The following is a 15,829-nucleotide window of genomic DNA, read 5'->3' on the forward strand; positions in this document are numbered from 1 at the left end:
TTGAAAATAGCCGATCTGCTATTTTCAAAAGATCTTTAGACATTTGAAAGAGTCAGCTGAGTGAGACAACAGTGAGACAACTTTTCCCAACCAAGGTTCATGTTTTAGGTTGTCATTAGAGAAAGTAAAAGATGAGGGTTAATTTTTGCTGCTTTCTTTCGTTTTAGCGATTTTAGCTCTTTTTGACAGGGGGGCGGGGGCATTGAACATGGGTCTAATTTTTACAAAATTTGATAGCGATTTCTTATTATTTACTATAGTCCTACTAGACCCCATGAAATTACATCTGGCCACAAAAGATCACGGGATCTATTGAATGTGAAGGAAGAGGTGACAAACTTGAGCCGATGGCATCCCCCTATAGTACCCCCTTCACATTCAGTAGATCCTGTGATCTTTTGTGGCCAGATGTAATTTCCTGGGGTCTAGTAGGACTATAGTAAATAATAATAAAGAAATTGGCCCTCAAAAATAGCTAAAATCGTTAAAACGAAAGAATGCAGCAAATGAGAAAAGTTGAACCCTCATCTATTACTTTCTCTAATAACAACCTAAAATATAAACCTTGGTTGAAAAAAACTAAAGTTGTCTTTTAAGTACAGTTTGATACCAAATTACCAATACTTTTGTACTTTTACTCAAGTACATTTTGAATTCCAGACTTTTACTTGTAACGGAGTAGTTCTATATTGCAGTATTGATACTTTTACTTAAGTAAAAACAATACTTTTTCCACCACTGGGGCCTGATGTGGGTCAGCTTTTACAGTTACATTTGGTTTCTTCAAGCATTAACCCATTAAGACTGAGAAAACATCTGTCATGGGTTTGCTATTTTGTTTTGCTTCAAAGTTTGAGAACCACTGATTCTAGTAACACGTTTTGAGAACCACTGATTATCAGAATTGTAAAAGTCACATTTCCAACAATTGATTCATCTTTTTCATTTTCTATGCATATTAAAGCCAATTAAATAAAAAAATATATAAAAAATAAAACACTGAATGAATACAGTACAAGCAAGTAATGCATGTCTTTTAGAAGGAGCACATTAATTCTGATATTTGTTGCCAAGCTTCAAGTAAGTACTAATGAATGTGTTCAACCAATGCATTTCAGTTGCTCTTAATGGTTTTACAAGATTGCTGTCCATCTCAGTTTATTATTTTCATCGACAGGACAGAGTTCATATCCATCATCAACAGACTGACCAAGAATGGCTTTTCCTTCCTTGACTTGTTTGTATGGGTGACTTTTTCAGTTCCATCCCCAAATCCTAGAAATGAAAAGAAATGGTTATTGTCAAGTGACTTATTATACAGTATGGGCATACAGTTTCAGCGCCTTTGAAACAATGATAGAATTGCAATGTTTGTGTCTTCCAGTTTCAGGACATGCCAACTCCATTAAAAAAAAAAAAAAAAATATTTTGCAAAAAAGAAAAGAAAATAGATATAGGAAAAAAAAGAAAAAACATTTTTACAATTGACTGAATGCCCCCGCCCCTCAGTTAAAAAACGATAGAAAGCAATAAATGATTTATTTTAACACTCATCTTTTAATTTTTAGGTATGGTCGGTATCATTTTCGAGAAAGCCCAACCCAAATATAGTTCAACGTGTCAATCTACATTGACACGTTGTGAGCTTGTAGATCAGCTATTTGAACTATTTTAAAATGTTTTAAAATAGTGCAACATGGCAAATAAGTTTAGGGATAAGGGGTAAGGGGTGGCACAAGATATAGCTGTTATGTCTTCTTCTATGGTCCTCATGTGGTAAAATGCTTAACTCCAATCCAGAGGAGAATCTATCTGTTCGCATTTGCAATTTTGCATCCCTTTTGGCATTCTCTTTTGTAAATCAGATACTTCATGGAAAAAGCTCCAAACAGTATACTGTGTAGTATAGCCTTGCTGGTTTGGGGCACACGCACACACATGCGCACGCACACACACATGAGCACGCACACACACACACGCACGCACGCACGCGCACGCGCGCACACACACACACACACACACACACACACACACACACACACACACACACACACACACACACACACACACACACACACACACACACACACACACACAGTGACTCCATTCCATTCAATTCTACCCACCTCAGATCTATGTCGGCTGTGTGCGCACAACTCTCCTCCTGGTTGAAGAGCTGGCTCTGCGTCGCTGGGCTCTGCCCTGCTGCTCGGATGGATAGGCCACCACCTGGGTGGACGATCTCTGGACCTGCAGTCCCTCGGACTCCCTCATATCCCTGGCCATCTGAGAGAGGGTCTGTGCTGGGTTGGTCTGGAGACGCTGGAAGAGGCTTTCCCTGTTGATTTTCCTTTCCGGGCAGCTGAAAGTCAGCGCTACTCCATAGTCTGACTTCATCTCCCGGGAGAAACCATCTGAGGTGCCGTCAAAGCAGCGTCCAATAGCGATCTCCTTCGCCACCCTTGGGTTCTGGTCTGAGACCGTATAGATGCCATAGTTATGTCCCAGTGGATCAAACGGTGCCAGCATGTTGAATGCAAAGGAATCATTGTTTTGAACCACCGGTGGATGTTTGGTGAGATATTCTTGTAGAAGGCTATTGGTGTTAATCCTGCGACAGTTTCCCTGTGGGATGAACGATATGAGAGATCGGTCCACCTCGGCTTGGTCGAACAGCATTCCACTGCATTTAAATTCCACACAGGCTGCCGAGGTGTTGGCCACTCTCATGTCCCGGGTACTGCGTACGTCCCTGATGCCGTAGAGCTTGCCCTTGGTCTCACGGTGTGTTCCTCCCAGGTTCCTGGACCTGACCATCACTTCCTTCTGCCCATGCACCTTGACCTTGATGAAGCAGGCCCTGAACTCCTGGGGATTGGGCCACCAGGAGAGGTAGTCGCCCGTCCAGGTCGTCAGATCAGTCTCCTGAAAGGGAACAACATTGTATTCGTACTTGTCCTTTTCCACTCGGAAGAATCTGAAATGGTTTGCATCAACAGGGGCGTTTTCACAGGCTACTAAACTCCGGTAGGGGTAAATTGGCCCATTGGTCTCGTCAAAATTATTTGGGTTGGGTTTTGCCAAGTTGATCCTGAAGGCTGTTTTCTTCAGGGCGGGATCATCATGGTCTGAGCGCTGGTAGTCTAACTTATCCAGATATGGCTTGGATACTCCGATGATATTTGGATTCATCTTAGGGGTAGAAGGAGCCGCCTCAAGTTCTTCCCCTCCCATCATCGCTGTGACATAGGCTGTATAAGCATCACGCCTCTGGGCATCACAGAATGCTGGTAAACAGGCCCCATTGGGTCCAGTTATCACACTGTCAAAGCGGCCCCATGCCCTGGGATTGGACGAGTAGCCAGGCTTGGGCTCCAGGTTTATCAGGCTGATCACAACGCCTTCCAGCTGCTCCGTGTGGAGGAACTTGTCACCCATGTAGGCCCGGACTTTGACATAGCAGCGCCGGTTTTCAGGCACGTCCAAATTGAACAACCGACGTTCTCTGATCTCCATGTTGCCTATGAGGAATGTGCGCTCCTCTCGTTTGCTCCTCCCAAGGCCACCAGTGGTCCTCTGCGTGTAGCTGAATTCACTTTCCTCCTCCCAGACCCCTGTTTCTGGGTTCAAGGACCACAGCTTCATTTTGGGGATATGCTCTGGCATTGTGATATGCTGTGTGTCAAGGAGGACCTGGACGTTGCCCGCTCCAAGGACCTCCTGGTTTGTTTGATCTCTGAAGTCGACAGAAAACATGCCGTAGGTCCTCAGCGGGAGCATGTCACCCTCAGCATCCACAAAGTTGAGGTCACCGGGGGCTGCGGCAGCTGTCGTGATATTTCTGGGGTCAATGAATGTGACGCTGGCTTTTACAGTTCCTTCATAGATCTCTCCGTTTTCCTTGTGGAAGGAATTGGGGGGGATAACTAACTGGCCTATGGGATCCTCCCCTTTGATTTCGCCTAATTCAATGGTGTTGGTCTCCCCTGCATTGATATCAATTGGTGTCTTCTTTCTCATCACCTTCACATCATGGTAAATGGACCCTCCCCTCTTGTCAAAGATGAACACTTTTGGAGTGTCAATGAATTTCAGTGTGGGATCAGCAAAAGTCACCACCAGCCTCTCTGTTTCTGGAGAAACATTCAGTGTAAAACCGCCTTGGTATCCAGTAGTGCCTACTCGCTCTTTACCAATGTAGATATATCCAAAACGAAGTGGTTCGTCATTGTCAGCTGTGACCACTCTGCCACGAACCATTACAATTGGCTCAACACACTTCTGGCAGCTGCACTTGGACACAACACGGACGGGCAAGCTGTAGCTCCCACAGTCAATGGTTTGACTTTCCATGCTTTCAACGGCACAGCAGAAAGCACCGCCATCTCTGCAGCGCATATCAAAATCCAAGGAGCCAGCGCATTTGTTGTGGGGGCACCGGCCAGCATTGTAATGCTTGGAGTCAGTCCCAGGCTGAAAACAGTCCATGGGCAGCCTGATTAAGTGATTCTCCGGGGTGGAATTACATGCTGGTGTTCCTTTGGCTGTGAAGTACACAACAAATTATAAATTAGTGCCGACTATTTACACTTGATACATAGCAACACACACATACTGTATATGGAAACACAATTCAACTAAGAGTTATACATAAATATCACAGTAATATTATTACTGTAATGTTGCTGGGGATTAAATGGGAATACCACTCATTTTCAACATTGAACTATGTCATTAATATAACTTTGAGTTGTTGTGTGGAAATAATAATAAAAAAGTACCCCCTTCTGTTTAACCTAGAACTGGAGGTCTAGATCTCTGTGATCAGTGACATCACGTCGGTGTATTCTGCAAGCCAAATGTTGCGTTCACACAGGCAGATTAAACGATGCAGTCTACCATTCATTGTCAAAGGAAGCCAGCGACATGACGTTGCTGGAATTATGCATGTAGCTGCTCCAAATCAACTCACAGCGCGTCTTTACATCGTCTCATCTGCCCGTGTGAACGCACCAAAAGAGTACAACGACGTGATGACACTCATCACATGACCCCAATTCTAGACCTCCAGTTCTAAGCTAAACAGACCTTTTGTTATTTACAACTCAAAGTTATATTAATGACTTAGTTCAATGTTGTAAATTAGTGGTAGTTCCCTTTAAGATAATGTTAAATACAGTACAAACAAATATATATATATATATATATATATATATATATATATATATATATATATATATTTTATAGAAATGGCAGAGTTATGCTTTGCATTTGCAGGGAAAGGGAAGGGTTACATGCATGCACACCAGGGCCCATGCAGGGGCTTTGCAATACAGATTCAGCTTGTTCTGTAACTTAAGAACAAGAACTTGATACAAAAAAAATCTCTCTAAAAGCCGATGTACGGCTTTAACATGTACTCTCTCTCTCTCTCTGGCACGCACGCACGCACGCACGCACGCACGCACGCACGCACGCACGCACGCAATCAGACATGAACGCACGCACTTTTAAACGCAACTGAGAACATGCGTGACGGGCCAAGTCGGGCTGTGAAACATCCACGATGGGGTAATTAGACATGAAGTTGAGGAGAACATTATTTACCAACCATCCAGATGGGAACTGGAAAGAAAAGAATTATTGTTCAGCCAGACATTGGCAAAATTATTAATGTGCATGATATCATGGTCTGGTTTACCGTCAAATATTCTTGTTAAAACCCCCATCTCCCAAATAAGTTGATTATTGCAGAGAGATGGAACCGTCTGATTACCGTCTGATTACCATTAATGTGGGACCCTTTTGTATTTCATCTGAAAATAAAAATCTACGTATAGCTTCAAGCCATTTGAATGCTAATAATGAACAAAACTGCCTTGTCGTGCTGAGATCACACTGATCCCAAGGTATTGTTCTGGTTTTCATCCAAGCTGTATTAACACCAGCAGGAGGTGTGGTGGTGATTCTTCTGAAGAGGCTTGGGGTAGATTGATTTAACACACCCCCACACAGAAACTTTTTGTCAAGCTATAACAAGCACCTGGGGGATGTGCACAGTGTATATCTCTCCCACACGGATATGGAAACGGACTTGTCTGACTCCACCGCTGAAAAAAGAAACAGGATTTATAGACAATCCTGGATTTCCATTCAGTATGTGGAGCTCTGGAGAAGTGGGATTTAGGGTTTTACAGTGTCTAGGGGCCATCTCTCACAGTAAAGAATCTTTGTTTAGAAAGGAGCCATTTGAACCAATGTAAACATAATAAAAACTTAATGCTCCAAAAGCACCCAGATGATGGGAGTCTAAATAGTTTCTGATCTTACTTTCCTTGTATATAGTTCTATTAAATGACACAGGTAGAGCACGTTTTTCTCTCACTTCTTTCAGGTGAGGTACACAGTGGATCAGCTGGCTGGAACTTCCCATGAAGATGTATATTCAATTGCCATTGAAGCCAACCAATGCTCCTTTCCAGGATTTTTGTCAAAATGTGTAATCTCAGGTAAAAACAACTAGGCTTTGTCTGCTGTCTTTATTGCGTGGCACCTAGTGGGCGAGCTGTCTGGAAGAGCGTGTATGTGTGTGTGTGCGTGCGTTAGGAAATCAGCACTTGGTAGTGCTCAGCTACAACCCTGGGTAAATAAAAAATCACACCCGTGTGAACTGAGTGGTGTAAGGTCTTATATAGCCTGTCTGACGTAATGAAATCATGTCTGACGTAATGAAATCACACCCGGGTGAACAGGGTGAACATAGCAACCATGATCATTTTTTCTGCACAAACAAAGCCAGTTGTAGAAATCACACCCGGGTGAACAGGGTGAACATAGCAACCATGCTCATTTTTTCTGCACAAAAAAGCCAGTTGTAGGAGTGGTTTACACCACTCAAAAATAAGAAGAAATAAAATGAAACCTTACAAGCGGCTAATCTCTCAAACCACTTGACCGCTCAGAGCCAAATGTCTTGTGCACACTGCCAGCTGTACTCTCAAAGTAAGCCACAGTCCCTCCATAATAATCAATATGACGTCATCAACATGACATCGGAGATCCAGAGAAAAGCCATGCCATTATTTGACACCCATCTTAAACAAATACATGCTTTATTAAACATGTTTATGGTAATATGACCCAATGCTGTACGTACCAACCACTGTCAGGAAGGCCGGGGAGGACTTGATGCTGCCTGCAGAGCTGCTGGCTTTACAATGGTAGTGACCTGCCTGCTCATGCTTCAGCTCTCTCAGTACAAGGTCCTCTTCATACTTATACAACTTCCTGTCCAGCAGAGTCCCATTATGGTACCTGAATGGCAGGGGAAAGAGCCAGGGGTGGGGGCAAAGAGGAGGGAGAGCAGAGTTTCTCTAAGTCGTCCTGAAGAACACACTTCAATCAAGGAGCCAGCCAAACATTTAAAACAGTTTCCATATGTTTGTGCAGGCACACAAATCTACACATGCATGCATAGTCACGCACAACAGCTTCCACTAGGTCCAAACTAGCATTGCCACTGTTACTCATTTGTAATTTTAAAAGTTGAGAATGCGATACGTCATCTCACCAGTAATATTTGTCGGGCGTGGGCGCTCCTGTTGCCCTGCAACACAACAGTACACGTCCTCCCTCATAGCGCACCTTGTCCTCTGGGTGTTTGACGATGTATGGCTTCTCTGCAGACAACAGAAGGAAATAAAAGCCCTCAGGACCTCACTCTGTCTGTGGTAAATGGCACCACAGGGTCCTCAGTACACATAAAACTCAATCAAGCCTTAAACCCTAAACTCTTGTTGGTCTCCGTGCTTATGAAAAATGGTTGGTGCGGGGATTGTAGACTGGAATACTGCAGAGGCGAATACTCTGTTTATTTAGTTTCCATATGGAGGTGTGTAGTCTGAGCTGCTTCAGACTACTTCGGCTTTCCTCTTGCAGTCTATGACACTACTATATTTACTGTACATGTATATACCGTATGTGTGTTTCCATATAGTAGGTGGTGACTATATGGTCCATGAATGCCTTATTGCCTCTGTAGGACCATATAAATGACAACACTCATTCTCAAAGGAACCTATTACTGACATAAATAACCTAAAGATTACAAATAAAGTTGCTAATGGACTGTCCCACAATAAATCATGAACTGCTTTATCTTGTAGATCAATTTGCATTGTTCACAAGTGAATTCATTACAGCCTCTAAAGCGTTATTCATAGTCTGATTTATCGGTGGTGAGGTGACCACCGCAACTACAACATGACGCCACAGAGCCGTGGTCAGAGCCGGATTTACTAGAGCCGCGCGTCCCGCGATTTGGCCAAGCAGGGCAGCCGCGAGGCCGAAAACATTTTGGGCTATTTTGTTTTCATTTTGGGGTACCCAGGCCCCTAAAAAGAGAGGCAGGCAGGCAGAAGCTCTCAATGGTTTAACCATAATACAACTAAATACAATAACAATACACACATTTCACTTGAATTGGATTTCACTTTACAATTTTATAATTAAAAAAAAAAAAAAGAATTCGGGGGCCCCCGGGCTTCAGCCCACCCTAGCCCAACGGTAAGTCCGGCTCTGGCCGCGGTGAAGAGCAAACCACCGCTCTCCCCAGCCCTTCTCTCTGTTTTTACTCACCACCACTCCACGTTATTACAGCTCCGGTGGTCACCTCACCACTGAAAATCCAGACTATGAATAGACCTTAACTCTACCGTTTTGCTATTCTGGTTGGTATGGTCTTTTAAACTCGGTGATACTCACCAGCTGACTTGAGCACAGCCCGAACCAAGGATGACCCTGTGGTGTTGCTGGACGTGGAGACGGTAGCCGGTGCAAACTTTTCCTTTCTGATAGAGAGCTGAGTCAGGCTAGAGGAGCAGACCCCTGGCAGGGTGAACTGGCCCTTGGCGTCTGTCCGAGCGCGGATTATCTTTGGCCGGCTGGCCAGCGCCACCCTGGCATCTGCCACTGGAACACCAGTCACTGTGTAGACCTCGCCATGCAACAAGTGGCCGTCACAGACACACCGACTGCAGTCCTCGCTGGGACGACCCTCAGCACACACACGCTGACATTTAGCTAAGGAGAGAGAAACAGATGTCAGGACACAAACACACGTGTAAAAAAACAACAGATCAAAGTCACGCTCTCAGAGTTAAATGAATACTGAGGATTTTACTGTGCATATTTAAGTCGTGTACACCCAGTCATAACTATTAATGTGCAACAAATGGAATGTGTTTTTTCATTAAAAGGGCGAAAAAATGCAGCAGTCTGCAAGGACCTTTATAGTTGCCGCCAGTGATGACCCTAAGACAGTGCTCTCAAAATTAGCCAACCAAAGCCTAAACTCTCAGAATATAGCCAAAATATATATTTGCTTATATATATAAGCAAAATGAAGCTAAACCATGCTAAGCTGAATCAGGAAACTCAATGCAGAAACTCCATATCGGTATACAAGAGTAGAACCAAAGCAATTAAGACCTTGACATTCTGAAATTCTATATGTATACACCAGTGGTTCCCAAACCTTTTAGCTCAATAAAGAAAAATGTTATGTTTGCCGGTTACCCAAACTAGTAAAGTAATAGTAATTCTTCTTTTCTTTATATATATTCATGAAAAAGTTTGTTTAAAAAAAGTAGGAAACAAAAAATTAAATGTATTCAGTGATTTCACTTAATTCATTAAATTAATTTTATTATTTTAAATAATCCTCCTACCCTACTATAGAGTGTGCTGACCATATAAGGAGTTCCTCCCTTTTTTTTGACCCCTGGGGTCAAAAAACATTAGAGTTTCGTTTTTGGCTAGGGTTAGCCAGCCTTCATCCAATCAGGATGAGAGGGCCCTTCCTCCAATCATGATCGAGTGGGGTCGGGCCTTGGTGCACGTGCTGTTGGCCTGTTGTGTGTCCCCCCCACTGTAGAGCGTGTGCATGTGCACATCTTGTTACCGGGCGGACCAGGGTTTTTTCCAAATCACCCAAATCACTGAATGCTCCTAAGGGACCCATAACAATGTGTCCGCGACCCACAAATGGGTACCGGCCCGGCGTTTGGGAATTAGTGTTATACAACATTATCTTCTATCTATCATGGCATAAATTCACATCTGTTGTTCATATGATTTGACGTGCACTTCTACCTGGGCACGGCCTCTTCCCACACTTCTGGACTTCCACAGGTCGTCCAACGCACTGCACTCTCTGCGAGTTCCTCGCACAGGTCCTCCGTCTGACCTTTCGACCTCCTCCACAGGTCGCTGAGCATGACCCCCATGGGCCCCACGGGCTCCATTTGGCTACTCGCATTATAAGACAGCAGAAAAGACAGGGTAACAAGACATTCAGCGAAAATACAAGAAGATATAAGAATATTGAGCATTGGCAAAATGCTTTTTAATCACAAAGTCACAACAGGTAACATACATTATTTCATTACCAGACACCCATCATATTTTTAAGCGGTGTCAGCCGGCCACTTCTACATCTGACATTGAGTTTGCAATGTCTGTATGCTTGAGTATGGCATAAACAGCTGCAACTGATTAAAACACACATCTGCAACTGGTTTCTTTAATCAATATAGCCTAATACATGAGGAACTGGTTAAACCAGTGCTTTTTGTGGCCAAAACACACCAATGGGGCAAGTCAAAGCCACACCTGTAGGCCTATTCATAGTGAAAATAACACACCATATCAAATAAAATAGTGTATATATTTTAATGATAAATGTCTACCACTGTACATGCCCAAAATAAGGAGAACATGTTGAAAATGGTTAAAATATGTTTTTATGGTTATAATCTGTATCGGGAATTGAGTGCTGAATGCTGATGTAATATATAAATAAAATAAATAAATAAAATACATTATCTATTACAATACCTCCATGACAGATTGGAGACTCAAGAGTCCTCTACTGATCAAAACTCCTGGAGCTCTGCTCACATCAAAGGTACACCCCCCACCCTCCCCCCCAAAAGAAAAAAAAACTCCACAGAAGACGAGCTGCGAATACTTTCATATGATAAACCCCTACTGACTTGCCAGTCGCTAATTTTCCTTTTCTCCAGCTTCCTGCATATTTTTGCTTCTATGTTCTTTTTTTAATGGGAAGGAATTGTTAATGTACTCCTCCTGATTGTACTGGAATCTGAAATGCCCATGACAGGCTGGCTGTTTGAAGTTACAATGTAGTGGTTCCAATGAAATTCAAACTGATATGCACGACACTTTTTTTAATTCATACATCCTTTTAAAGAAACGTGATGTCTATTCTTGTAGCCAAACATTTCAGCTTCTGCCTTTGGCACTTTGTCAGTAGCTGCTGCATGACCAACAGTTTGGGCCTGAGGCCCATTGCTGTCTTTAAGACCCATCCCATGTTGTTTTAAAAGATGCATAAATAATAATAATAATTATAATAATAATAATACAGATTATATGTTTTTTTCCTAAGTGCGGATCATATTGAATATTTGCTATGGCGTGATCCAGCACTGGGTTGAACTAAAAGAAGAGTTGTGAGCACATTTGTTATAACACTTTGAGAGTGAGAAGCCGGTCTAGGCTGCTGCCAGTCATTTGGGGCAATTTATCAAAACACTGCATTTTATCTTCGCCCTCATCCATTAGAGTCTAATGGATGAGGGCGAAGATAAAATGCATTAGACCATTCATTGATTAGACCATATACTGCTACAAATAAGGATAGTATATACAGTAGAAAACAAATGAACAAAAGCAGCTGGGTATTTTATATTTGCATATCGTCACTGTCGGGTGGAAACCTTGTATGTCCAACATTTTTCCACTGTGACACTAGTATGACGAAGTAAGACATTCATTTATGAAAAAAGATAACCTAAAAAGTTCAAATATGGAGATACAAGGAGTTTCTGACTGACAGCAGCAATATGATACTGCATAATCTTATCACATTGTTTCAGTTCCAATAGAGGGTATGCGCGTGACATCATCATCAAACCAGGAAGTTATGCGGGAACACCTACTGAGTGGCAAAAAACTACTTTCTGGCCTTGACAGCCCATACATCCACACAGAAAAGTCATATCTGATTGCATTAAACAACATTAAACAATGTTAAACTCACTTTGCCTGTTGCTTTGCCACTCGATTTGCCACTCGATGTGCCATTCACTTTAAGCATGCGCATACTCTCTATATGACTATACGGAGTACGACTATCGTTGCTATTGTACCTGTGCATGGCGCGGTGGCACACTCTCTCCTCTCCGAGTGGTGCCCTTGGCATGCTGGTACCAACAGGAGTGGGAGGACCTGGGCACTCACACACGTCCTCTGACGGACCTGAACGCCCACGTCGTTGCACGCCACGGTGGAGCAGGGACCCCACTCACCCCAGTCTGTCCAGTAGGCCTGGACTGAACACACGCCAGAAACACCATGGGCATCACAGAATTGGTCTTTTCATGCAATCACGTAATACCTTAATGAAGGTTAAGACCATGCCTAACTACACCCTCATTACGCCGTCTGAAGACTCGGAGCCAAACACGATGCCCCCCCACCCAGAGTCTCCCTGGGTTATAAGCCCCATCGACCCACCCCCCGAGTCCGCAGTCCTCCATTCGCTCCGTTATTCATTACCCTTGGCAAGCTATCACAATAAACCTTTTCAGTACATTCTCTTGAGGCGTGGTCTTTGTTGGTTAAAAATAATGTAGTGTTTAACGGCCCCTTGACGACGGGTAGACTAATTTCATGGTGGGAAAAATACAAAGCACTTTTGATGGGTTTACCATGGCAGATAACTGCTATACTCACTCACTGCTCATTGCACTTACGTAAGCATGTGTGTGCATGAGCAGACGGAGGCATGTGTGTGTGTGTCTGCAGTTTGTCAGTTATGTGCATGTGAGTACCTCTTGCACTGTCTTGGCCGCACAACCCTGAGTTGTCTCAGTGCTACCGTACCTGGGGGACACTGGAAGCGGACGTGGTAATTGGAGCAGATGCGTCCGTAAGGCTGCTCCTTATTGATGCACCAGAAGCCTTTGTCCAGGCTGGAGTGAACCACCTCCCCGGTTTCTGCCGCTTTCACCCAGTCTGTGGTGCGAGCCTCCATGGCTGTGGGCCGTTCACACACCCGCTCTCTGTAGTAGAAACGGATGGCCTCCAGGCGCTCATAGTCTCCGTTCCCCCCAGGGTGGTCGATGTTGAACCAGGACGTCCACTCGGTCACTCCTGTAGAGGCACGTGGATGAGAGACATGGGTGAAAAGTCAAGGACAGAAGAAAGAAAGAAAGAAAGAAAGAAAGAAAGAAAGAAAGAAAGACAACTCATAACCCCAAATAAGGTGTGGGTGAAAGAAAGGGGAGCTGCTCTAACATGATGAGGAAACATGGTTCAGAACCAAGTTAAAGAGAGAAAAGGGTACAAAAGAAAGAAAGAAAGAAAGAAAGAAAGAAAGAGGCGAGAGGAGTTGCATAGTTTAAGAGGAGGTCTGCTACTGCCATTTGGGGTTGAGTTCATACACCCAGGGGAGGTCTGCATTGTCCAGGTTCTTTCCAAGACCCCTGGCTTGACGGTCGAGGCACGTTGTCTAGGTTTTTGTCTGCCACATGTTCTGAGCTCACAGCATTTCCATGGGGCGCGGGTGTGAGGGGCGTGTCAAGGAAAGGCTGTATGCAATACATTAGCAGTGCACCAAACTGATGGAGTGTCTTTTCTGTCACTTTGTAATGTATTGCTCCAGTGTAATCGCTCAGCCCCATGTAGAAATCTGTCCATTATGTATGTGGTTTGAGGTCAAGATATGCGCTGCAGAATGCAGACTATCGCTGGCGCCCAGTGTTCAATTAAAAACAGTTGTAAAAGAAATGCGACTCAAAGAAAACAAAATAGATTCTCACAAAATGATGTGGGTCCAAATATGAGCACAAGCCTGTGTTTCTGGGAGCAACACCATCTTGCGGTGAATTTGGGGGCTTTTAAAAGTATAAAATGAGGCTTAATTGATATATCATTGCTGTCCAGCAGAAACCAGCTAACTCCATTTTTCTGGCTTTTTTTATTCATAAATCAATGAACACCCTTTACGTTTGTGTGTTGGTTAAAAAAGTGCTTCTGACAAAACCACCTAACTCCATTAGACCCTCAAACTGTCTGCTAAAAAAGCAACTAACTCCACCACCTCTCCCTCTGATGCAAGTAATTGACAATATAATGTCATAATTGCTGCATTGATTGCTTTATTTTAAAAATATAATGTTCTAAGAATAGATAAGATGTAGGGGTTCATTAGGGTCATTCATTTCCTGAAAAATGTATATTTTTCATTTATTGTTAGGTGGTTTCTGCCCGACAGCATAGATATACAAGTAATCTTTCCAATTTTGGAAAGTAACTCCTCACATTAAAATGTGTGTGTGTGTGTGTGTGTGTGTGTGTGTGTGTGTGTGTGTGTGTGTGTGTGTGTGTGTGTGTGTGTGTGTGTGTGTGTGTGTGCGTGCGTGCGTGCGTGCGTGCGTGCGTGCGTGCGTGCGTGCGTGCGTGCGTGCGTGCGTGCGTGCGTGCGTGCGTGCGTGCGTGCGTGCGTGCGTGCATATGGGTGGGATGTTTTAGTGGTAGTATAGCCTACCTGCACTATGTGTATCAGTAAGCCTGTTGTGGGTCCCTTTTCTGCTCCTGTCGTTCTGACGCCAAGTTCTGAGCAGAGAGCTGTTCCAGGCAGGCCCTGCACAACAACAACAAAAAGAAAAAAACTTGACATTATCAAACTTCAGAGCAGAAAAGATGACACCGTCAGAATGGAAGAGCACAGTGATATCGCCATGTTCACCACTATTCAATTCTCAGTTGGTTCTCAAGTCTTTTAGTCTATGCTGTCAATGCCCTCTGGGTCAGCTCGGATTCAGGGGTTTCCTTTAATATTCTCCTACATTCCTCTTAAATCCTTGTATTGCAGTGTAGTGTACTGTGTGACAAATTCAAGAGCCTGTTCCTGGAAAATAACAGTGTAGCGTTCAACAAGAGATGTTCTTGTTCTTATTGTTTAAATCCTATTATTGCACTGTGTGACAATTTCAAGAGCCTGTTCCTGGAAAATAACAGTGTAGCGTTCAACAAGAGATGTTCTTGTTCTTATTGTTTAAGCATGATTTGGATGGTGGACCGTGGACAGTTTCAGGACAAAGGAAGTGAGGCCAGAGACACATGGCATAAAACCAAGGTCCCTGGGCCAGGAATCAAACCCATGACGTTGTGGTTGTGTGGTACAAACATTAACCCATTTTGACCTGAGATCAGATTCTAAAAATGTCTTCTACATCCTGACAGTTTTCTGAAAAAATGTTTCTATGTCAGTGGTTCTTCGATTTTTCAAAAATAGCAGACCTACAAGCTTGATGCGACTGACGCATTATGAGCTTGTAGATCTGGTATTTTCAAATAGTGGTTATAGTGCATGTGTTTTGTAAGTAACTGTAGTAACTCAAGCATTCATATAATTGTAGTGGAGTAAAAGTACAATATTGTCCTCTGAGATGTAGTGGGGTAGAAGTAGAAGTACTGTAAATAAGTATTGAAAATACTGAAGTTTAAAAAATAATAACTCAAAATTGTAAGTACAGTAACTGAGTATGTGACGTGTACTTTACGCCACTGATTAAACATGATGAAGATTAGTCAATAGTCACACATTGCCTACATCTCTCTCAGCAATATTTGGAGCTCAAGGATAGAATCTAAACCCATACAGAAATGGAATTCCAACATGAAACCTATACTTAACGGCTTAGAAACAGTGACAACAGCAGAATGCAAATTGGAGTTG

The 15,829-nt window shown here is 43.3% G+C and overlaps 1 protein-coding gene across 1 annotated transcript; it reads right to left on the reverse strand.

Annotated features, from left to right (window-relative positions):
- Positions 1-903: 903 nt before the first annotated feature.
- On the reverse strand, positions 904-13,252 carry cilp2 (cartilage intermediate layer protein 2; the record flags this gene model as incomplete). The annotated part of the gene is made up of 8 exons (XM_079505411.1): positions 904-1,275; positions 2,127-4,544; positions 7,157-7,314; positions 7,571-7,679; positions 8,764-9,081; positions 10,153-10,308; positions 12,234-12,416; positions 12,970-13,252. Coding segments are annotated over 7 exons (3,618 nt in total), but the record flags the coding sequence as incomplete, so codon positions are not given.
- Positions 13,253-15,829: the final 2,577 nt, after the last annotated feature.

Source organism: Electrona antarctica (genome assembly GCF_951216825.1).
Source record: "Electrona antarctica genome assembly, chromosome: 7".
Taxonomy (NCBI): Eukaryota; Metazoa; Chordata; class Actinopteri; order Myctophiformes; family Myctophidae; genus Electrona; species Electrona antarctica.